We start from the raw sequence: 24,520 nt of genomic DNA, 5'->3' as shown, positions 1-24,520 counted from the left end.
TGTGGATATATGTCCCAGGGTATAAGGGCTCTGATCTGTTTTTGGTTTTATGTCCCTGAATGTTAGATCTCTGATCTCTTTGTGGTGTAAGTGCCAATGTGTGAATTCTCTGACTTGCTTGTGGGTATATATCCAAGATATGAAGTCTCTGAGTTCTTTGTGGACATATTTTCATGGTTATTATGCTTCTGAGGTTTTGGGGGTTGTGTTTCCTGGGGGTGTGAGTACTCTGATCTGTTTCTTGGTTGTGTATTACAGGATATGAGGACTACTCTGTCTGAGGGCATAGGTCCCGGGGTATGAGATCTCTGTTGTGTTTGTGAATGTGTGTCTCTGGGTATGAGGTCTTGAAAATGAAGTTCCTGGGATTTAAGTTCCCTGAACTCTTTGTAGGTTTATGTCCCAGGATGTGAGGTTTCTCTTCATGGGTATGTATCAAGGGTATGAGCTCTCTAACAGTTTTGTGTTGGTATGTCTCAGGCAATGAGGTCTCTAATCTGTTTTTTTTTTACGGGGGAAGAGAAGTTTGCATAATATGAGTTCTCAAGTTTGTTTGTGGCGATATGACCTAGAATGTAGGTCTCTGGTCTGTTGGGTGTTATATTTCCCAGGATGTGAGGTCTCTGATCCAGTTGTTGCTGTATACTAGTATGTGAATCTTTCTGTCTTCATTGCTGTATTTCAAGGACTATTTGTGGGTATATTTCCCAGGGTATGAGGTCTCTGGTGTGTTTCCAGGTGTCCTTCCTAGAGTAAGAATTCTCTTTATGTAAAGTGTCTAATATTTTCATAGCTGTAGCAAGAGTTTGAGGTCTTTCATCTCTTTGTGGTTATAATTCCCAGGTGTGATGTCTGCATTGTGTTTGTGGCTGTATGTCCTAGAATTTTAGGGTTGCTTCTGCATGCGTGTCTCAGGATGTAAAGTCCCTAATATCTTTGTGTTTGTATGTCCCACTTGAAATACACTCACGGCCTCTGATCTGTCTGTGAGTGTATTCACCGGAATGGGAGGTCTGTGATAGGTTTATGGGCATATATCCCAGAGTGTGAGGTCGCTGATCTGTTTGTGTAGATGGGCCCAGGATTTGACATCTGTGATCTGCTTGTCACTATAATCATCAGTGTGTGAGGTGGCTTTCATGGGTGTATACCAAGAAAGTAAGTTCTCTGATAAGTTTGTAGATGTATGAACCTGGGTGTGAGGTTTCTTACTTATTTGTGGGTGTATATCTTAGTCTGTGAAGTCCACCAGTCTTTTTAGGTTTGTGTCCCATGGTGTAAGGTCTCTGATCTGTTTGGGGGTTTATTTACCAGGATATGAGGTTTATGACCTTTTTGTCATTGTATGCCCCAAAATGTGAAGTCTCTGACATGGGTGTACTTAAAAAATCTGGGTATGATCAGTTTATGGATTTAATTCCTGGAGTTTGACATCGCTGATCCATTATAAGTGCTTATGTCCTATGATGTGGTGTTTCTGGTCTTTTCAAGGGTCTATGTTCCGCAGTGTGAGTTTCCAAACATATGAGGTCTCTCACCTGTGGGAGATTGTACATCTTATGGTACAAGGCCTTTTGTTTATTTGCAAGTATATTGTTAGAATATGAGATCTCTTCTCTCATTTGAGCAGTATGTCCCAATATGAAAGGACCTTGCTTCATTTGAGTGTGTTCCCTGGTAGGTGAGGTCTCGCAGTTGGCGGTGGTGTGTATTGCGGGGTTTGAGTGCTCTGGTCTATTCTGTGTGTATATCTCAGGCTGTGAGGTTGTACATCACAGAATGGAAGTCTCTGATCTATTTGTATGTACTTGTCAAGGGTGTGTGCTCTCATCTGGTTGTGCATATATGTCCTAGGGTATAAGGGACTCTATTTGTTTGCCAGTATTTGTCCCAGGTTGTGTGAGCTGTTTGTGGGTGTATGTCCCAGGCTGTGAGGTCTCTGATCCTTTTGGGTGTCCAGAAGATGACATTTCTAATCTGTTTTGGGTACATATACCAGGATGTAAGGTCTCTGATCTCATTGTGTGTTTAATAACCATGATTTAAGGTCTCTGATAATTTGTGTGTTTATGTCCCAGAATGTTGTTTCTCTAGTTTTTATGGTTGTACATCCCAGGTTGTAAGTTCTTTCATCTGCCAGAAGGGTTATTTTCCAAGATTTGAGGTTTCTGAACTGTTTGTGAATACATGGTACAGGTGTTTTGTGAGTTGTGTGGTCTTTAATCTGTTTGTGGGTGCATACCCCAGGATTTCAGCTCCCAGATTTGTTTGATGCTGTATGTCACATGGTGTGAAGGCTCTAAAGGATCTGTGGTGTTTGAAGTCTCTGATCTGTTGGTGGCTACATGGCTAGGTCGTGAAATCTGTAATCTCTTTGTTGGTATATATTTCAGGATGTGACTCCCTGATCTGTTTGTAGGTAGTGTCTGGTGCTGTGAGATGTCTGCTGTGTTCGCTACTCAGTGAACCAGAGTGTGAAGTCTCTGACCTGTGTGAGGGTATTCTTCCAGGATCTGACTTCTCTCATCTGTTTGCTTTCGGCGTGCCCCAGGAAATGTTTGGCCTCTGACTCTCAGTGGATGTACATCCCAGAATGTGAGCTCTGTGACCTGTTGTGGTGCGCATGCTCCGGGTTGTCAGATCTCTCAGGTTTGGGGGGAATATTTCCAAGCATATGAGATTTCTGATTTGTTTGCTGATATCTATGTGTCTATGCCTATATATCTATATCTACATCTAAATCTGTATCTACATCTATGTTTATATATACTTATCTGATCTGAAGGTGTGTATGCCCAGGCTGTGCAGTAATTGAGCTATTAGTGGGTCATTTCCCTTGGTTTGAAACCTCTGACCTGTTTGGGAGAATATTCCAGAATACAACCCCTCTGATCTTTTAATGAGTATCTATTGCAAAATCTCAGGCCTCTGATAAGTTTCTGGCTCTTTTTCCTAGCATATGAGGTCTCTGACTTGATTGTGGATGCATAGTGCTGGATTTGAGTTCTCTGATTTGTTTGTAAGTATCTTTCTATCTCAGGTTATAAGGTCTCTGTGATCTGTTTGTGGATGTGTTTTAAGATTCAGGTCTCTATACTTATTCTGGGTGTATTTCCTGCATGTAAAGTCTCTAACCTATTTGTAGTTGCATGTTGCAAGATTTGAGACCTGTGATCTCTTTTGGGGTGTATTTCTCAGGTGAAGTCTCTGATCTGTATGTGAGTGTCTGATCTCTTTGTGTGGGCTTATCAAGGGTGTAAAGTCTATTCAGTTTGCTGTTACATGTCCAAGTTTGTGAGGTATGACATGTTTGTGGGTTTATGTCTAAGAATGTGTTTTGCTCTGCAATTTGTGTGTGTATTTTGCAGATGATGTGTTCTCCTAAGTGTTTGTGAGTTTAATTCCAAGTGATTAAGGACTCTGAGCATGTGTGTCTCTGTTCTTTTAGGATTTATGTTAGTGGGAAGAAAGTGTTCATCTTTTTTAAAGTATATGACTCAGAATGTGAAGTCTGGGAGCTATTTGTTCATGTATGTCTCTGGTGGCTGTATAATAGCACCCCAAAGATGTTTACTTCCTAATCCCTGGAACCTATGATTATGTTAATTTTACATGGAAAAAGAGACTTTGCATATGGGACTAAGAAAAGCATCCTGGGATGAGGAAATTGTCCTAGATTATCTAGGTAGGCTCACTGTCATCACAAGTGTCCTTATATGAGGGAGGCATGAAGGTAACAGTCAGAGAACATGACATAGTGACAGAAGCAGAGTCAGAAAAGGTGATGCGATGTGACATAAGCAGATGTTGAAGAGACACATGGGTAAAGAGAGAAAGATTTGAAGATGAAACACTGCTAACTTTGAAGATGGAGGAAGGGGCCATGAGCTCAGGAATGCCTGAGCTATAGGAACTATAGCTTCCTATAGGAACTGGATTCTCCCCTAGGAACTCCAGAAGGGAGAGGGAGGTGGGGAGTGGGAGGGGAGGGGAGAGGAGGGAATAGGAGAGGAGAGGGAAGAGGGGAGGGGAGGGGAGGGGAGGGGAGGGGAGATGGCCCTGGCTGGTGTGGGTCAGTGGATAGATCACAGGCCTGTGAACCAAAGTGTTGGCAGTTCAGTTCCCAGTTAGTTCCCAGATTGGTTCCGAGATCAGTTGCACACACCTGGGTTGTGGGTTGTAGGGCCAGGTCCTCCTCAGTGCGGGGCATGTGAGAGGTAATCACACACTGATGTTTCTCTCCCTCTCTCCCTCCCTTCCCCTCTGTCTAAAAATAAATAAATAAAGTCTTTTTTTAAAAAAGAAAATACTATAATGTCTCAGGTTGCGATGTCTCTATATGGCTGTTGGTGCACATCCCAGGATGTGAACTCCACATTTGTTCGTGAGTGTGTGTCTGATGGTGGGGGCCTAGATCTGTGTGCAGGTGTATGAAACAGGGTGTGAGGTCTCTGATCTCTTTGATTATGTGCATCCCAGAACTTATGGGCCCAGCTGTTTGAGGGTGTAAATGCCAGGAGAGGAAGTCTCTATACTATTTTTGTATTCACATTCCAGGATGTGAGTTCTGTGAACTGCTGAGGTGTATATGTTCATGGTGTAAGGATTCAGAGCTCTTTGTGGGCATATTTTCCTTCGCTTGGAACCCCCTGATCCATTTCTGGATTTATATCCCAGGATGTAAGGTTTCCTGTCCTGTTTGTTTGTGTCTGTCTCGTGGTGTTCATGAGACATGTTTGCCGATATGTTTCCTTCTGATGTATTTGCTGGTGAAGGAAGCAGGATGTGAAGCAGGGTGTATGTCCCATGTAGGAATTTCCTCATCGGCTTGTGGGTACTTGTCTGATAGTGTGAAGAGTCTGATTTTTTCACTGGTGAATGAACAAGGGTGTGAGGTCTCTGAGTTGTTGGAAGGCATTTTCCCAGGAGGTGAGTGCTCTGATCTGTTCCTCGGTGCTCTGATCTGTTTCTCACACCCAGGGTGTGAGGCCTCTGATGTTTTGTGACTGTATAGCGCAGAGTGTGAAGTCTGAGCTCTCTGTGGGAGTATGTTCCAGGTTGTCAGATGTCTAATATCTTGCGTGAATATTTGCAAGGGATGTATGCCATGAAGTGAAATTATTATCTGATATGAGATTCCTGAGCTCGTTCTGGGTGTATGTTTCAGGAGATGAGGCCTCTGATCTGTTTGTGGGTGTGTGTTTCACACTGACAGCTCTCTGATATGTTTCTGGGTATATTTCTGTGGATGTTGTTCCTAGGAGGATCTCTGTTCATGGGTGTGTATCCCAGGATCTGAGCTGTCTGATCTCCTTGAGTCTGTACACTTCAAGATTTCAGGTGTCTGTATTTATCAGCTGCATTTACAGCTTGCAAAGGCTGTAACCCCTTTGTTGGTTCATGCTGTAGGATTGGAGGTATCTGATGTGGTTAGGGTTGTATTTATCAGATCAGGTATTTGATCTGTCTGTGTGTATGTCACATATATGAGTGTGTCATCTCCTTGGGTACGTTTATAAATGATATGAAGTCTGTTCTCTAGGTGGTTATTCATGCCCATTTGTGAGATCCCTGATCTGTTTGTGTGTGTATGTCAGATAATGAGGGCTTTTTCCTGTTCTTTGTGTATGTTCCAGAGTCAGTGGTCTAACCTGTTTGGAGGTCCTTGAATGTGGGTCCCTCGTCTCTTAGTGGGCGTATGTTCCAGAAAGTAAGTTCTTTTATGTCTTTGTGGGTTTAATTTCCAGAGTGTGAAGACTCTAAGCATTCTTTGGTAAATGTCCCAGAATGTGTGGCTCCCTCATCATTTGTAACATAGGTCCCAGGGTGGAAGGTCTCTGATCTCTTTGGAAGTGTTTGACTTCAGATGTGAAGTCTTTGAGCCCTTCATGGGTATATATCCCAGGATGGGATTTTTTTTTTTTTTTTTTTTTTAGTGCATGTACATTCTGTTTGCACATAATGGATCACCAAATATGTCCTCACCCCATTCTTGGAACTTGTTAATATGTTGTCTTACCTGGAAAAGGGGACTTTGCAGATATGTAGTAGGTCAGCACCCTGAGACTGGCAGTTATTCTGGATTATCTATAAGAGTCCACTCTAATCACAAGGGTCATTATAGGAGAAAGACAGAAACTTCAAGATCGGAAAAGACTAAGTGACTTTATATGTTGAGATGGGGAGGGACATGCAGTGATGGAAGTAGAGTCACAAAAAGTGATATGATGGCAGAAGCAGAAATCAGAGAGAGAAAGAGAGAGAGATTTGAAGCTAAAATGCTGAATCCTCTAATCTCTTTATGGGCTATGCCGTAAGATGTCATGCATGCCATCTGGTGTGTTTTCTGGGTGTAATTTTCAGCACCTAGAGTATCTCACTTGATTGTGGATGTTTGGTGCGGGATTTGAAGTCTCTGATCTGTTCATTTTGTATGATACAGGATGTGAGGTCTCTGACCTGTGTGTGGTGTATATCCAGGCTGCAAAGTCACTAATCTTTTTGCCAGTGTACATCTCAGGACGTAAGCCCTCTGATCTGTTTATGGGTGTGTTCCTGTATGTGTGAAGGCCAATATGTTCCCATGTGTGATTTGTAAGTTTTTGAGGTGTCAGATCACTTGGTGTATGTCCAAGGATGTGAAGTCTCTGAGGGGTTTGTGGGTGTGTTTTCCAACATGTATGATTTTTCTGAGCTGTTTGTGGATGTGTGTTCCAGAATTTGTCTCTCTCTACTCTGTGTGTATTTTGTCAGTGAGTGTCTGATCTGTTTATGGCCATCTTCCCAGGATTTTATCTGCCATGTTTCTGGGTGTGTATCTCAGGATCTGTTATCTTTACTCTTTTTTGCGGGTAAGCAGTCTCCAGATAAGAAATCTCTGATTTGTTTGTCATTGTATGTTCCAGGATGCAATGTTTGTGAATGGTTTGTGGGTATGTTTTGCAGGATTTTATGTCTGTGATCTGTTTGAGGGTATGTGTCCAAGGATGTGAGTTTTCTGAACTGTTTCTGTGCATATTTCCCAGCATGTGAGGTCTGTAAACATTTTGTCACTATGTGTCCCAGGATTGATATCTCTGATCTCTTCATGTGTATTTTCAAGCTTGTGAGGTCTCTGATTTGTTTCTTGCTGTTTGTTCATAGATGGGACATCCCCAGCTGTTTGTGGGTATATGTCCCAGGGTATGTGGTTTCTGATCTGCTTGTGGGTATATATCCCAGGGTTTGAGGTCTCTAATCTCTTTTTTTAAACTTATTTTATTTTCTTTATTTTCAAAGAGATGGGAAGGGAGGGAGAAAGAGAGGGAGAGAAACATCGATGTGTGAGAGAAACATGGACTGGTTGCCTCTCACATTTCCCCAACCTGGGACCCAGCCCACAACCCAGGCATGTGCCCTGACTGGGAATCAAACAGGAGACCTTTTGGTTCACAGGCCCACACTCAATCCACTGAACCACACAAGCCAGAGCTCTAATCTCCTTATGGGTGTATTTCCCAGGATTTTGAAGTGTATTTCCTAGAGTGTGCATCTCTCTGGTCTATTTTGGTGTATGTTGAAGGGTGGGCAGTATCTGATCGCTTTGCGAGTATGGATCCCATGGTGTGTGCTCTGAGGTTTTGCAGGTGGTATCTGTTGTGATCGTGAGTGTATGTACTAAGACGTGAGTTCTCTGACTTCTTTTTGGGTTAATGTCCCAGGATGAGAGAGAGCTTTCATCTAGTTCTGTGTGTCTTTCCAACTTGCAAGCTCTACCGTCTGTGGGTATACATCCAAGGGTGTGAAGTCTTTGATCAATTTGAGTGTCCGTGTCCCAAGGTATCAGATTTGTTTGTGAGTGTACATCAGGATGTGAGATGTCTGATCCCTTGTGGTTGTAGTCTCAGGTTGTGATGGTCTGTTCTTGCATGTTTGTCAACAGTGTGTAGTCTCGGATCTGTCTGTGGCTGTGTGTCCCAGATTGCTAGGTTTTGACCTATCTTTCTTTGTCCCGACATGTGAGATCTCTGAGGTGTTTTGGGTTTATGTCTCACAATTTGAATCTCTGGTCTCTTTGTGGGTGTAGGTCTCAATGTGTGAGGTCCCTGATCCATTTAGTTTATTTCCCAGAGTATGAGTGCTCTGGTGCGTTCATGGGTATATGTCCTGGCATGTGAGGGGTCTTATTTAATGTGCATATGTCACAGGGATTGAGGTCTATGATCTGTTTGTGGGTATATGTCCCTGGATGCTATTTCTCAGAAATATTTGTGGGGGTATATCTTAGTATGTGTGGTTGATATTTTTGTGTGTATGTCACAGGATGTGAGGTCTGTTCTTTTGGGGCATGTATTTCCTAGAATTTTAATTCTCTGAGCTGTTTTTGTGTGTGTGTCTCAGGGTGTGAGATCCCTGCTGTTTGTCAGTGTATGTCCAGGATGTGAGGTCCCCGATCCATTTGGGTGTGTATGTCCCACGATTTGAGGTCTCTGAATTATTTGATGTTCTGTATCCAGCAATCAATTCTCTGAATTATATTTTGGGATCCATACTCTAAGTCTCAGAAGAATTTCTGAATCCTGGATTCAAGGGTTCTGAGCTTTTTCTGGTCTACATTCCAAGGGTGAGTTCACTAAGATGTTTGGGGGATTGTCCTAGAAAACACGGTCCCTGAGCTCTTTTGGTTTGAGAGTTCCTTGACCTTTTTGGAGTATATTTTCACACATGGAAGCCTGTCCCCCTTGGGAGGTCTCAGTCCCAGGGTATGATATATCTAACTCCTTAGGTGTTTGTTCCAGGCTTCCAAAGCGGGTGTGTGTACGTTCACATATGCTCCAGTTAGTTTTCTGAGCTGTTTGGGGATCTTTGTTTGGTGTGTAAAATCTCTCAATGCTATAGTGGTCTCTATGCAGAATATGATGTCTCTGAACTACTTACAAGTCTCTCCTTTCAGGTGTGAGGGCCCACGGCCCTCAGATGAGGATTCTGATGTGTTTGAGTGTGCTCAGGGTGTCACCCCTGTGAACGGTTTTGAGCCCGTGTTCTAGGGAATGAGTTCTCTATAATGTTCTGCCTTTTGTCCTTGGATTTTTCAGAGCAGTTTCAGAATCCGTTTCCCGAGTTTGATGTCATTCTATTGTTTCAGACCTCTGAGGTGTGTATCCCAGAATGTGAGATCTCTGATCTACATATCCCTTGGTGGTGAGGTTCCTAACTGTTGGGGTGTGTTTCTAAGGGCACGGCAGTTCTATTGAGGAAGTCTTGTTCCAGGGTATGAGGTCCCTGATTTACTGAGGAGTCTGTTTCCAGCATTTGAGGTCTCTGAGTAGTTTGGAGTTGTTACCAGTTTATGATGTCTCTCAGATGTTTGGGAGCAAGTATGTCTCTAAGCCATGTCCTAGGGTGTAAGTTTTGTAAACTCAGAGCATTTTAGCATTGTATATCTAATGTGTGGGGTCTCTGGAAAACCTATGGGTCTGCTTTCCAGATTGTGAGGTTAATGAACTCTCTGAGGGTTTCTGTCCCATAATGTGAAGTACTTGAGCCATATGGGCATATGTAGCTAGATGTGCTGTCTCTGAGCTGTTTATGTGTCTGTCCCCCAGGTTAGAAGTTATCTGAATTATCCAAGAGCCTACGTCCACAAGTGAGGTCCCTAAGCTGTTATGGTCTTTGTCCCAGTTGTGAGGTCTCTATGCTGTCAGTGCCAAAACTTGCACAGAATGAGAAGTTTCTAGGCTGTTTGGTGATCTGCGTCTATGAGTGTCATATGTCTGAAATCTTTCTGGATATGAGCACAAAGGGTGAGTTCCATGAATGGTTCTGAGGTCTGAGTCCAGGGTGTGGTATTTTTTAAACATTTGGAGGTCTGTGCTTAGAGTGTGAAGATTCTGAGCTATTTTGGGACTTGAGCCCGGGATGTGAGGTTTATAAGCTGTTTGAGATCTGTGTCCTTTGTGTGATCTCAGAAATATGTGGGATCTGTAAATTGGGTATGGTCTCTAAACTACATAGACTATGTTGAGGGTTCATGTCCAGATTTTCAGGTCTTTGAGCTCTTCCATGAACTAATAAGGCCTGAGCTGTTTGGGGATCTGCCTCAGTATATGGAGGCTTTGAGCTATTTTTAGGAAGCCTTGTCCAGTACGTGACATCTCTGACAGGAATCTGTGTCAAGAACATGAAGTCTCTGAGCTGGTTTAGGGCTTACGTTCCCGAGTGTGGAATTTGGGAGCTCTTGGGTACGGTATGAGCTCAGGGTAAAGGGGTCTCTGAACTGTCTGACCATCTTTCTCCCAGTTAAGCTTTCTAAGGAATTGATGGGTCTGTATCCTTGGTTCTCAAGTCTCTGAGCATCGTTGGGGGTCTGTAGTCAGAATGTGTGAGGTCTCTGAGCTGTTGCACATAGATGTTCCTCAGGGTTGGAATGCTCTGAACAGGGTGTTTCTGGGCCACAAGATCTCTAAGCTCTTTGTGGTCTGTGTCTAAGACTTGAGGCTCTGAGTTGTTTGTGGCACCACATTCTAGGGGGTGAGATCTCTAGGATGTTTAGTGTTCTATTTTTCAGGATGTCTCTGAGTGATCTGGGGGCCAAAGTGTAAGGTTTTGGAATCATTTAGGGATCTGTGTTTGAGTGAGGTCTCAGGTGTTTGGGCTGTACCTAAGGTGTGACATCTCAGCTGTTTGGGGTCTGTTCCAGGATGTGAGGGTTCCAAGCAGTCTGGGAATTGATGATCAGGGTATAGAGACTGAATAACTCAGGTAGAGTATCCCAGGTTGTGAGGTCTTTGAAATGTTTGTTCGTTTCTATCCCAGAAAGTTCCATGTACTTGGAGACCAGATCCCAGTGTAGGAGACAGCATTTAGGCTTCAGACCTCTTTGTATTTTAGTGCAGCCTGTGAGTTAGTTGAGGCCTGTGTCCATGTACAAGATCTCAAAGCTGTAGAGATGTGTATCCTGATTGTGGTCTCTGAGGTCTAGGGTCAATACCCAGGGTATATGGTCTACGAGCTATTTGAAGGCCTGTGTCCTAGGAGCTCTGTGGGGAAATCTCTGAGCTGTTTCAGATTCTATTACCTGTGTGTCAAGACTTTGAGATCTTTGGGAATCTTAGTGTGAGGTCTCTGAGCAAAAACAAAAGGCAGAAGCTCATGTTTAGGTTGAGGGATGATGAAAACATATTTGAAATATTATCTCCTTGTTCTCCACTTCATACCCTGGTCCATATTAGGTGCTCAATAAATGTTTGCAGAAAATGTAAATACAATAAAAGCAGACTTTTCTTTGAGTTGAGTAGGCAGTCTCTGGGTTGAAAGCATCTAAGAGCTGGGAGGGTCCAGCTAGAATTGTATCACGTTTTTGTATTTCTACTATGTTTATTTCTTGAGTCATTTTTATTTGTGGAAAGTGATACTGGTTTGCCCATTTAGACATCAATGGATTTAGTCTGCTTTTTCAGTGCATTTTAAAATTTAATAAAGCAAGCTTATTTGCAGGTCAAGATGTTAGGTAGATGATGGTGCAAGTGGATGGTGCTGTGGGAGGTATGCTAGTCAAATGGCTGAGGTTTAAGGAACATGTCCCTGGGTACCCCAGCTCCCAGCCTCTCATACCCACAATCCCCACCTACATGGTCTTCAATCCCACACCTTGGTTTGTTCAGTCAACAACTCACTTTATTGATGCCCACCCCAGGCTGGGTGGGGCCAAGGAATATACAACAGAAAAAGCAGATTCAGTCCATGCCTGAAAGTCAGTCTAGGGTCAGGGAGCACGGACACACAGACAGCCACACATATCTGGTGGCAGGGCACAGTCTCACAGAGGGGCACTCTGGGCACAGGTAGTCAGGGAAGGCTTCCTGGAGAAGACCTCACAGGGGAAGCAAGGGGTGAGGCAGCCATCAGAGCCTTCGTCTTCTGTACATCTGTGGGCAGGTAACTTTTGAGACTGTACTTGGCCTCCTGCCATATGGGCCCTTTCCTAGGATCCACCTCCACAGTCTTCAAGGCTTCCCTGAGACAATCTATGTGGGCCAGGTGCTTGGCTCAGTGCCTGGCACCTCATGACCACCCCATCAATGCACATTTTTGTCCTAAGTGCTATCTACAGCCTACCTAGGTCTTGGTTCCAACTCTTAGTCCCAGCAGTCATCATACGCCGACAGGGCTCCCAGGCGCCTTCTGTGCACCTCATGAGCAGAGCTCAATACAAGCCCACCTTAAGGGCTTGGAGAGTCGGACTACCTTTCGGTTACTGGCCAGTGGGCCATGGGCATCCACTCTCCTTCCAGGGTTATGAAGGCATCTATTTCTTGGACACACAGCCTATATGTGAGCATAAGAAGAATCCAGTCCCTAGCCCTGCAAACCCCCTTTCTTTCACCAAGTGGGCTGGGAAGTCTGAGCTCTTGTGTCAGCCTGCCCTGGGGTGGCTTCCACACTCTTGGAGCAGTAAGGAGAGGGCCTGCAACAGACCCCTCAAGCTCCAGGCAGAAGCAGGCAGATAAACTCCTTTTTATTCTGCAGCTGGGGCTTACCCCTTGGACCTCCGTTGACAGGCCATGAATCCTAACTTGAGAACCTCCTGATTTTAACCAATTACTTCTCAAAGTGGACAAGGGGTTGTAAGTGCAACCCATGGATGGAAATGGGACTGGGAAAGGGGATTTCTGGAAGTCAGTCCTCACTGCAACCCTGAGCACAGGGCAGGTAGAGGCAGACAGGAGGAGGCCCTGGCAGTCATTCCTCAACTGGAGGGCAATTGGGTAGCGAGTGGATGGGATGAGTGGCTTTAGGCCCCAGTCAGTCTGGTCTCAGACTTCGAAGGGCTAGAAGAGGTATTTGCGGCAGGATTCAGTCCCACACTTGCATTCAATACGGACCCGCTTCTTGGGGGAGCCAGGGAGCACGGCCAGGCCAAAGTTGGAGTCCATGCGGGTGCTCTCCATGTCCACGGGGTCCACTGTGGAGTCACACAGCCAGGGAGGGTGGGAGGGGGGAGGGGACTTGTTAGAAGGCCTAGGTGAAGTGTCCCACTACCCCTTTACCGTGAGACCCAGGGATCTTGGGGGATGGGAGCAGGTCTGGGATGTGGGTCAGGATGGGGTCATGGAATTGGTAGTTTGGGACTAGGGCCAGGGCTTAGCACTGGAAGGTGCTTAAGTGTTAGGAAGATGGCCAGGGACTTGGGGTTGCGGGGAGCAGAGGGTTGTCTATGAGAACCAGGAGGGTTACATTAGGCAGAGGTCTGGGAATGAAGGCTCACCTAGGCATCAGAGGGGTATCTGAACTCTCCTGCCAAAGAAACCCTCTTGAGTGTCTCAGAGGTGGCTAGATTGTTAAGTAGGGGACTGGTTGGAGGCCATAGGGCAGGAGTGTCAAACTCATTTTCACCACGGGCCACATCAGCCTTGCGGTTGCCTTCAAAGCACCGAATGTAATTTTAGGACTGTATAAATGTAACTACTCCTTAACTAGGGGCAAGGAGCTCGGTGCTGCCACTGGGTAGAAACAAGGTGCCAGGCTGATAAAACAAGGTGAAGGGCTGGATTTGGCCCACAGGCCTTGTGCACCTGTGCCACAGGGTATCCAGCGGCTTGGAAAGAGGAAAGCTAAAAAAAGTTAGGAGTGAGGAGAGTTGGGAGACTGCAGATATTTCAGACAAAACTGGAATCAGAAGTATAGTTATAACTCTTGAGCCAAACGTCCTCCTCCCCCAGGAGTACTGGGATTAGTTGGTCCAAGGGTTGGGAATGAGGAGACCCCCAAAAGGTAGGCAGGGGTCCATAAGTCCAGATGGGAGAATGGGAGTCAGAAAGAGCATCTTAAAGCTCCTTGGGGCCCTAGCTGATGTGGCTCAGTGGACTGAGTGCCGGCCTGTGAATCAAAGGGTCGCTGGTTCGATTCCCAGTCAGGGCACATGGCTGGGTTGTAGGCCAGGTCCCTGGTAGGGGACGCGTGAGACGCAACCACACATTGATGTTTCTCTCCCTCTCTTTCTCCCTCCCTTCCCCTCTATAAATAAAATTTTTTTTAAATCTTAAAAAATAAATAAATAAATAAATAAAAAACCTCCTTGGGGAGAGGTCCTTGTGTCCCATGTCACTGTGTGCCCCTGCCCCCAGTCCCTTGACACCCCCACCTTGCATGTTGTAATCAAAAGTGAGCTCCTCGCCTGCCCAGATGGTTCTTGTGGCAAAGAAAGCAATGCGGGGTAGCCGCTCATCAAGGTTGTCTATGAAGACGTTGTACACCTGGAGGTTGGGATCGCACTGGGAGAAAAAGAATAGCAGGAGGGTAAGGAGGGGCCCAGCCTGCTCCTCCCAACCCCCACCCACCTGCAGGATACCCACACTGTGGTTGACAAAGTGGGAGATGTTGCCATAATAGGCGGCATCCACGGTGTACACATCCTCCACGTAGTCCAGGTCGAAGAGGTATGTGGCACCCTGGCGGTCGTAAATCTGGCCCCGCCGCTCCGCCTCCTCTGAGGTAATGATCTGGGGAGAGGGTCATGGGGGAGGGGGAATTGGCCAAGAAGGCTCAGGAAAGCAAGCACAGTGCCTGGCCCCCCAGGAGGAGAAGAACAAGTGAACAGGAAGGCACACCCACCCATGTGGCTGGCAGGCATGGACACACAGGAGGCAGTGAGGCACAGGGTCTGTCAGCCCTTCTCAGGGGGCTGGGTCTCAGCTGCCCACCACCCATCCCTCTTCAGGCCTCTGGATGGTCTAGGAATTCTCTCAATGGTGGACAGAGGCTGGCCACAAGGTCCAGTAATAAGACAGTAGTCAGACAGACAGACAGACAGACAGACAGAAAGACACAGATATATCTCCATCATGAGAGAGCATAGTGAGACATAGACCCAAATCAAGGGCAAGAAAGAAAAAGACCCAGGGCTCAAGAGAGAGGGGACAGTAGAGAAGGGGAGACAGGAGAGGCTGATTGATCCAGGGCAAGAGGGCCTGAGGCATTGCAGGACCTAGCACAAGAGAACCAGTGCAGAACCATGTACACAGTAATGAAAAGGACACAGAGACTGAGGAGAAGAGCCCTGGGCTGGTGGGGAAAGGGAGACTGAATAGGAGACTCAGGAGAGCTAGAGGCAGACAAAGAAACACTGACAGAAGCTAAATATGAAAGAACCAGGTCCATAAAAAAGACCCAGATCCCTGAGATTCTCAGATGCAAACAAGAGGCTGATGCCAAAAACACAGAAGATAAAGGAGACTAGAACTAGAGTAGGAACCCCTCCCTCAGCCCCGAGGCTTCTCTTCCTCCCTGGCTGGGTTCCCTGCTGGCCTAGTAAACTTGAAGCTGCTCTACCATCCTAGCCCTGACCTGTCCTTGCTTCCCAAATGCTGTAGATGGATTCTCCACCCCAACCCTGCCCAACTCGATCTCTCCTCTCCATCCCTCAAGTTCTCTCTTCCCCTTGGGGCCAACCACAGCCTTCTGGTAATCCGGACCATGCCAGTCTCTTAGTGAGAGTCCGCCAGTACCCAAGACTGCCCACACTTCAGCCCAGAATTCCTCCAGACCAGGCTTATCTAATTCACTCGGCAGGTTTCTGCCCAGCCCTCAAAGACAAGTGTCAACATGGTGTACAACACACAAGAGATTCTTAAGAAATTACCTTTTATTCTTTATAGCCCAGAAATCTATCCTCTGTCCAGAAGTGGTCCTGTAGAAAACTCAAACACTCTCCCTTCCTCCCCCACTCACCCCCTTCCTCCTCCTCTCTCCTTTTGTTGGAGACCCACTGCCTATCACCATCCCCCTCCTGACACTGGATCCACCCTAGCCTCCTTCCTTGCTCAACCTCATGCCAGCTAGTAACCATGCTGTTTCTACTTTCAGATCTCTCATTCTAGCCTTTACCACCATTTTCTTCGGTCAGGATGGCCACACTAGTGTCCTGTCGCCTCCTTGCCTCTTACACCATCATCTAGTCTCTGCTCCGTCGAACGCTGAGCAACACCTTTAGAAGACCAAGATTTATCCCTCAGGTCATATGCTCACTGCCCCATACTTCAGCTTTTCCTTCAGGAACCTGGCTCCTCTATACCCCAAGTTTTTGTTTATTTATTCACTCATTCATTCAGTGGATTTTTATGAGGCTTACTCTGGTCCTAGCACTCAGAAATCAGTAGCTACTGGGGAAGACACAAGGACCAGGCTGGGTCCCTGTTCTCAGGGGTCACAACTGGCTGGGAAAGACAACACAGGAACCAAGCTTGGTCCTGGCCCTCAGGGATCAGATCAGGGAGTTGCAGGGACCAGGCCCAGTACTACCCTTCATGGGTCAGTCTTGTGACAGAGAGACAAACTCAGACATCCACAGTGCTTAGAGTTTTGAGGGGCAATGAGAAAGCGACACCATCTAAAGCAAGCTGCAGATCGTGAAGGGCTTTGACACCAGGTTGAAGAGTGGGGGCTCTCTCCTGAAGGATACAACAGGAGGCACAGAAGCATTCTGAGGAAGAGGACACCGAGGCCAGTCTCCCTCTAGAGAATGTGCAGTCTTGTGTCAGCTCCAGATGTCACTTCTCTGTGCAGCCTTCCTGAATCTCCCACCACAACCTCTCTGAACCCCTGGGATTAAAGGGCAGCGTCTGCTGGGCTCAGAGCACGCTGGATGGTATCTGAGCTGGCTTTTTCCTTTCAGCCCCTCCCCAACCAGAGGGAATGCCCCACAACCACCCCAGTCTCATCTTCCTGCCAGTTCTGCCCCTACCTGCTCCCCAGTCTCACCAGGAATGAGTCATACTGCAAGCCCTCCAGGGCACAAACCGTTCCTGCTATCTTCTTTTCAGTGGCACTCTGTAAGGGCTGGGCCACCCTGAGAACTCAGGAACAAATCAGTCCATGTCCTCTGCTCCCTAGCAACTCTCTAGAATGACTGGGTAAGATGGATGGGCTATAAGCTGGCAGCTTGTTGACATGAACAGGAATCAGAACACTCAAAGTATGGTTGCTGCTCTGACCTCCCTGATATAGGTTCCAGAATATTCTCTCCCTGCACCTGTTTGCTCAGCCGAAAAAACAAACAAAAAAACCCCAGAAAACAAAAACCTCCATTACATTTTGGCAGGGCACCAATTTTAGACACTTAGGCTTTTCCTTTTACCCACTTGACTAGCTTGATGACTCTGAGCACTTTACTATGCCACTCTAGGCCTCAGTTTTCTCATCTACAGGATGCGAATGACAATGACAATAATCCCAGCCAGACAGGAGTTATTGTAAAGAGTCAACAAGATGAGGGATGTGAAAGGTGTTTGTTTTTGTTTTAGTTAGGAACCAAGCAATGTTAAGAGGGGTTATGAGTCCTGGATCTTGTCAAAATTTAAAATGCTCCCTTTATTTTATGTGCCCTTTCCCAAGTAAGAAAAAATTGCTGCTTATTAAATGATACACCCTTTTAATTAAACTAATTGAGACTCATCGTCACTTCAGAGCTATTAAAATATGAAATGTGTTTTAGAATGGATAAAACAGGCTATCATTCTCTGTTGGGTGAGGGTGGAGATGTTCTGACAGAAGGTGGAAAGGTGCAAAAGCAAGAGAAGGGCAGCTCCTGTTAAAGGACTGTTGGTGCAGAGGTAGAGGTAGGACAGTGAAAGTCTTGTCCAGATTGTATGGGGTGTGTGCCCTCAATTATATAGCAGTAGGTAGAGTCTAAGCACCACACAGTCAAGTAAATTAATACTTCTACAATGAAATTTATGAGTATTCATACCAAGTAGGATAAAAAGACTACATAGGCTCAAGTCAAGCCCAATTAGGTTTTATAGCCGGATGGATCACAAGAAACTTCTGGTTTTTCTGAATCTTGGCATGTAATGGCTTACAATGCATAGACTTACTGTATACCAAATAGTGTTTGAGTGCTTCACACATGATGACTTATTTAGTTCTCGTAACACATGTATGAGGTAGGTGCACTTATCATTCCCATTCTACAGATTAGGAAACTAAAACACAAGGAGGTGAAGTGACTGCTGCTGAGTGGTAGAGCTGGGATTCAACCTCAGGCAGCCAGGCTCCAGGGTCCACCCTCCTACCCATTTTGCCATGCTGCCTACTCACAGGGAGGTGGAAGATTAGTTTGGCCTCTGTTGCCATCAGGAAGTCCCACAGGTTTGAGGGTATTGGAGGGGGACCTGCAAGTTGCTGAATGTAGCAGGAGGAAGGCTAAAATATAGTTCGGAGAGAATGTGTGAAAAGTAGGACCAGAGTCCCTGAAAACCCCAATGTTTAATAGTGTAGAAGAGTAAGGTCACTAAGGAGGAGCAGCCAGATAAGTACCCTGGCCCAGGAGACTTTGGGGTGCCTAGGGGCTGTAGTCTTCCTTTTCTTTGCCCCAGGATCCTACTGTCAGGACAGTAGAGTGAGGATAGAGATACAACCTGTGTTGGACTTCCCCTAGGACTGCTGGGCTCCTGTGTGGTCAGGACACTCCAGACCATCAGGCTCTCTGGAGTGTGCACATATCCTCCTCCAGAACGGTGACATCCTCTGAGGTGTTAAGATCTCCTCCCCACTGTTAGCATCCATCTGAGGTCTAGACACTTCCTCCAGAGAGTCAGTACACTGCAGGTGTAGACATGTCCTCCAGGCTGTAAATCTGATCTCCTTTAGACTGTCACGATCCCTCTGGGGTGAGGACACTTCTTTTTCCTGACTGTTAGGACAGTGTGGGTGTGGACACTCTCTAAGGCAGACCACCAGGGTCCTCTGCAGTGTGGATACCTTGCTGTCATCCTCTAGGTCACTCTGGGATATGGATACCTCTTCCTGCACATTGTCAGGATCTCTCTGGGGTATGGCCACCTCCTCCTTCTTCCAGACTGTCAGGTTCTTTTGTACGTGGACACTTCCTCCACCAGACCACCTAGATTATCTAGGGTGTGGACATCTCCTCATCCAGATTGTCAGGGTCTTCTGCAGTGTGAACTGCTGTGTCTCCAGATCATCTCAAACCCTCAGGGCTGTGACCCTCTCTACTTTATAGTTAGTTAAAGTAGGAGCCTCTCCTCCTCATTGGTGTCATTACTCAGTGTGGACATCCTCCAGGGTGTATCCCACCAATTTGTCACTTCCCAACCACAGCAACCCCTAAGAAACCTGTGGAAATATGGAGGAATTTGGGGTTGTCATCATGACAGGGTACAGTCATGGATTTAAATGGTCCAGGGATGTAAAATGTGCCTCGATGCATCAGATGATCATACATAACAAAGAACTGCCCCTCCCCAATTACCCACTGCCTCCCACCTTCAAACGTGACACTTGAAGTTGAAGGCACTTGCCAGTTATTCACCCAAATTCCTTGTTTTCCACCTGTGCACATGGCTAATCCCACTTCTCAGCCTCCCCTGCATGGAGGTAAGGCCAGTGACTTGGTTCCAGCCAGTGCATATGAACAGAAATGATATGCACTGTGTCTAGGCCTGGCCCATTAGGAACCTTCCCATCTCCCCCCATTCTTGGCCTGCTTATCAGGCAAGGCTGAGGATCAGAGTCAGCCCAAGGCTCTCAAGCATGGCAAAGGCGTAAGCAGGAAAGGGCCTAAGTAGCCAAGCTGCTGTGTAGCAGGATACTTACTACCCAACACCCACGCTAGACTGTTACAGAAGCAAACAGACTTCCAACATGCAAAGACACTAAGACTTGCGGATTGCTGGTCTTTCCAGTGTCCTGCAAGTCTAGAAGAGGAAGCAGCCAACCTCCACAAGGCAGGTCTACGTCCTACTCCAGGCTGTGTTCCTTTTGTGCAGATTAGTAAAAGGTGATCTTTCTGGGAAGATGCTGCTTAGCAATAAGCTGGACCCTTGTAAAATGAGAAAGAAGTGCCTTTTCAGGTGACGCAACACTGTGCAGACCACAAGACCCATTAAAAGGAAAACTGCCTGCCTATGCTTGCTTCAGTAGCACATACACTAAAAAAAAAAGGAGCACTGCCTGGATTTCAGTTCCCATTCTCCTCTTTGCTAGGTACCCTTATGAAGTCAGCCCAGTCAGGAAATGTTTCAATGTGCTTTTAACTCCCAGTTTGGAATACTCTCCCCTGCCAGGATATTCCTAGAACTTGGGTAAACACCCCCCACCCCTTTACCACAGGAAAAGCAGGGAAGTTGCAGGCACACTGTGATGAGAGCTGAGCGCACACAGTGGGAACACAAAGTGGGAAGAGCCACACACACGCATGGTCCTGTCTCCCTACCTCTCCCACGTACTCCATGACGAAGCTGTTCTTGCGGATCTTCTCCAGTGTGCGGACACCCCAGCCACGTCCATCATCCGTGCGGAAGATACAGAGGTTATAGCGGATGCCCTTCTGTACCACACGGTTGGGGCAGTCATAGCCACAGCGGCAACGGGAGTTGCACTCATAGATGGGCTGCCCAGCTCGCAGCCGCACCTGGCCCTGGTCATTGTAGGCAAACTTGTGCAGTGATGCCCCAGGGCAGCAGCCTCCAGCGGGTGCCCACAGGCAGTCCTGGCACTCACAGCCCACGGCCACTTGGTTGAGGGTGATGCCCTCACCAACACGGTACTCATTGATGTATACAAAGGCCCGAGGGGGACCATCCAGATCCACCTCATTCTCCACAGTGATGCGTCCTAGATGGTTGCGCTTGGCATTGAGCTCCTGCTCCCAAAGTTGGAGTGCCCGCCTCTGCTTGGCCTTCTGCACCAGGTAGCTGGCCAAGCTTGGGTCCAGATGCCGGGGTGGCTTTGACCGGTGGTGCCGCCGGAGCAACTCTTGTTCTAAGTCCTTGTGGAACTGCTTGAGAATGCGTATACACTTGAGATTCTGCCGTGGCTCCCAGGTGCTCTCTGACTCTGGGTATCCACGCCATTTTACTAGGTAATACTCCTGTTCCTGTTGAAAGGACAAAAAGGACAGGGGCCACCATAAGTGGTGAGACCCTTGAGCTAGTCCTCATGGGACTTCCATCCCCAAACTAATGGATAATACCCAAACCACTCCCCCTGCGCTTTTTGGAATGGTTCCATTCATTGGTTAAAAAGCCTGGGCTCTAAAGCTGGGATCGCTAGGTTTAAATCCTGCTCTATTTAAACTATATCTAAATTACAACTATTATAAACTCCTCACATCTGCCCTCAGCAAATCCTGTCAGTCCCACCTTCAGACAACATCCAGAATCCAACCACTTCCAACCATCAGCACTGCCACCATGATCAGTGCTCTCCTGGAGTGCAGCAGTAGCCTCCTCACTGGTCCTCTTGCTTCCACCCTTGATCCTATAGCCTGTTCTCCACATAGCAGCTAGAGGGAACTTTTCTTGCTGAGAGGAGGCTACAGGATACAGTTTAACCACACAGATTCTAAATTAGACACCCTGGATACAAATTCTGAACCTGTCACTCCCTAGTTGTGTGGCCTTGGGCAAGTTATTTAATCTTGCTGGGCCTTTATTTCCTCATCTGTAAATAAGGGGAAAAGCTAAAAAAATTTTTTTCTAATTCATTATGTAGCATGTGCTGTTCAAAGCAGCTTACAAGTATTAACTTATTTAATCCTCACACCTCTACATGAGATACATACTACTAAGCATCCCCATTTTACAGATGAAAAAATAAAGTATAGAGAATTTGCATAAATATCTTGGGGGTTACATGACCAGGATTTGAACCCAAGTATGCTACCTCCAGTCTGTTCTCCTAACTATGCCGCTATTATCTCCTCTGGCCATGATAACAGTTCCCATTTCAGTGTTGTTGGAGTGATTAAATAAGTCTCTGAGGGGAAATGCCTTGCATAAGGAAAGTGCTCAATAACCATTAGCTATCCTCACCCCACTCCTGGGGCTCAGCAGCTGGATCACTACAGCTGATTTGTATTCTTACGAAGGTGGAAGGAGAGAATTATTTGGGTACTCATCCTAACTCTTGCCTCTCTCAGAAAACCACTTGGTTTCCCTACCAGTAAGACAGGGATGAAAAGAGGGCCTACTACCTCTATTTTTTTAAGATCAGAGGAGAAAATTCCCTTTGGAATCAAATGCAAACAGTGGAGGGCAAAGGGGTAGGAAGCCAGCTCCTTGAGACACCTCTGCCCTGTCATGGTCACCCCAGACTCACGCGTATCTTCTTGTAATCACACAGGTACTCCACTTCAAAGTCATAGAGATTCCTCTTGGAGATACCGAGGGCAGGGCATGAGAGCTTGGCCAAGCGGCACAGGTCCTGTAGTTGATTCCAAGAAGATTTGCAACACACACTGCAGCCTAGAACAAGGGGTCCACAAAGAACATTACTGGGTATCTTGGTGAGGCCTAGGGCCAAAGGGCACCCCAAGTCTTTCCTGGGACTTGCAAAGGACTTCCTTAGTGAAATTTAATCCACAGGTCTTCCCAATGCTAAGACCTTTCTACCATAAAAGTGTGCCAGTTCCTTCAACCCCAATGCTCACTATCCAAGGCTACCCTTTGGAGCAGCAGACCTCAAAGATGGATCTGCTGTATGGACTGTCCTAAAGGAATATATTCCCAGAGCTCCCAATTCCCTCTACACCATTCCTAAAACTGCCTGCAAAACCAGCCTGGTGTTCAGGACCTAATCCTCCTTCCACTTTGCAAAAAGGAAGAGAACAACCTCCCATCTCAGTAGGGTGCTTTGCATGCAAGGGCATACATAGGTAGGGTGTTAAAACCTCCAGGGCACCAAACAAACTGGAAAGACTGGTCTGAATCTCAAATCCCCAGGGAAGGAAGTATTTTGGAATTATTACTTTTTTTTTTTTTTGGTATTTTTACAAGTGTAGTTCTGGGTATATCCCATACATTACCTAATACCCCCAGTGTGGTCAGTGGCTTTCAATAGCTCTGCAGCAAAAGTCTGAATTTTCACATTAAATAGGAGAAATAAAGATGCGAGATAGTGGCACAGAATAGTCCCAACTTATAGTCTAGTTTTGCCACTGAATAATGCCAAACTTAAGTTTTCAGGTCTTTTAGATTTCAGCATTATGAATAAGAGATTGTAAAGTAGTATTAGATCACAGGAAGCCTCCTAGAATGATTAGTCTGGGTGTCTTAACCCCAGAAGGTATATTTTTTCACATTGCATTTTGACTTTATCTGCCTCATCCACACTTCTGTGAAGATTAAAGCTTGCCCAAAAGGAATTCAGGAACAGGCCTGAATTCTTAACATGCTTTAGAAGCCATTTTATCAGATCATTTCAGAGAACACTTATTCCAAATGTGGTCAGTCAGTCCTCATCCTATTAATATTTTCCAACTCTCATTTAAAAAAATCAAACATTTAGGCCCTGGCTGGTGTAGCTCAGTGGGTTGAACGCAGGCCTGTGAACCAGAGTATAACGGTTCAATTCCCACTCAGGGCACATGCCTGGGTTTCAGGCCAATTCCCAACAGGGGACACATGAGAGGCAACCATACATTGATATTTCTCTCCCTCTCTCCTTCCCTTCCCCTCTAAAGATAAATAAAATCTAAAAAAAAAAGATTAAATAAAATCAAATGTTTAAACTCATGAAGAAATGCGCTAGATGACAGCCTAAAAATGTAACATTGTTTACATTTCTATATAGTTACAACAGTATTTCGTTGTTGAAACATTATTTCAACATTGTTTCATGTGCATTAACCCCTCTTCCACCTAGCCAGGCCTAATGGTGACTCGGCCGGTGCCCACGCCTTCCTCTCCCTATGACGTCTCTCCCTTCCAAACCCCTGAACTTGCATTTGAAACCCCACTAAGTGTTGCCAACGCACATCTCCAGCTGCTGGCGCCACACTGACCACAGGTGGAATCTCCTGTCCCTTCGAGGTCCCCCCACACTTGTGAAACCCATCCTTCCCTCAGCTTTCTTTACCCAGTGGGGCCCACCCCTCAACATACTGACAAAGTCACCTCTTTTTCCCTGCACATTTGGGGAATCGACCTCTCCCATTCGGGAAGCCCCTGCCCCTCTTCCTAAGGGAGTCCTCTCTCTATTGCGGACTCTTCTCTCATCACGTTGAGAAGAGATACCCTTCTCTCAAGATTCCTCTATAACCCTACTCTGAAAATGAAGTCCGTCCCCTTCCCTTCCCTCTCCTTCCGGCATCTCGCGTGGACAACAAGAGGGTAACGGTCACCAGCGACCGATTTTCCCGCGCGCGGGCGCGGCCTCGGGGACCAGCCACCTCAGCGTGCGCGCCCGCGCGCCCGCCTTCGGGTCGCTTTTAGAGGCGCGCGCCCCCCTCCCGAGTCCCCACTTCGCCCCGCGCCCGCCGCCTTCCGAAGCACGCGCCCCCTCCTCTCAGCCCCGCCCAGCCTCGCGAGCCAGGCCCGCGCTCCCCGAGCCCCAGCCTTTCGGTGCTGGGCTTCCGGCTTCCAGCTCCGTGGCTTCGGACGCCTGGGTCCTGAGCCCGCGACGTTACCCCTCTAGCCCACGCGGCCCGGCCAGCAGGCCGGCGCTGCTGCCACCACTACTTCACCTTTTAAATTTTCCGCCATCTTTCCCCACGGCTAACGACATTCGGGCCTAACTGGCC

The 24,520-nt window shown here is 46.7% G+C and overlaps 1 protein-coding gene across 1 annotated transcript; it reads right to left on the bottom strand.

The window, feature by feature from the left end:
- Nucleotides 1-11,629: 11,629 nt before the first annotated feature.
- SUV39H1 (SUV39H1 histone lysine methyltransferase) lies at nt 11,630-24,520 on the bottom strand. The gene is made up of 6 exons (XM_037062424.1): nt 24,464-24,520; nt 22,099-22,244; nt 20,213-20,875; nt 14,334-14,480; nt 14,123-14,252; nt 11,630-12,943 (listed from the first exon to the last, which is right to left on the bottom strand). The coding sequence occupies exons 1-6, from the start codon at nt 24,480-24,482 to the stop codon at nt 12,810-12,812; spliced, it is 1,239 nt and encodes a 412-aa protein (XP_036918319.1). The 5' UTR covers nt 24,483-24,520; the 3' UTR covers nt 11,630-12,809.

Source organism: Sturnira hondurensis, unplaced genomic scaffold, assembly GCF_014824575.4.
Source record: "Sturnira hondurensis isolate 20B ecotype Veracruz unplaced genomic scaffold, ASM1482457v3 Scaffold0013994, whole genome shotgun sequence".
NCBI classification, from domain to species: Eukaryota; Metazoa; Chordata; class Mammalia; order Chiroptera; family Phyllostomidae; genus Sturnira; species Sturnira hondurensis.
Note: the sequence above shows the minus strand (reverse complement) of the source record. Positions and strands in the feature narration are given on the sequence as shown.

Bases quoted from the DNA above. Each gene is read 5' to 3' on its own strand.
- SUV39H1 (XM_037062424.1), bottom strand. The intron at 20,876-22,098 runs GTGAGTCTGGGG...TCCTTTCAACAG, and splicing joins GTGATTACAAGAAGATACGC to GAACAGGAGTATTACCTAGT. The intron at 14,253-14,333 runs GTGGGTATCCTG...TTTTTCTCCCAG, and splicing joins CCCACTTTGTCAACCACAGT to TGCGATCCCAACCTCCAGGT.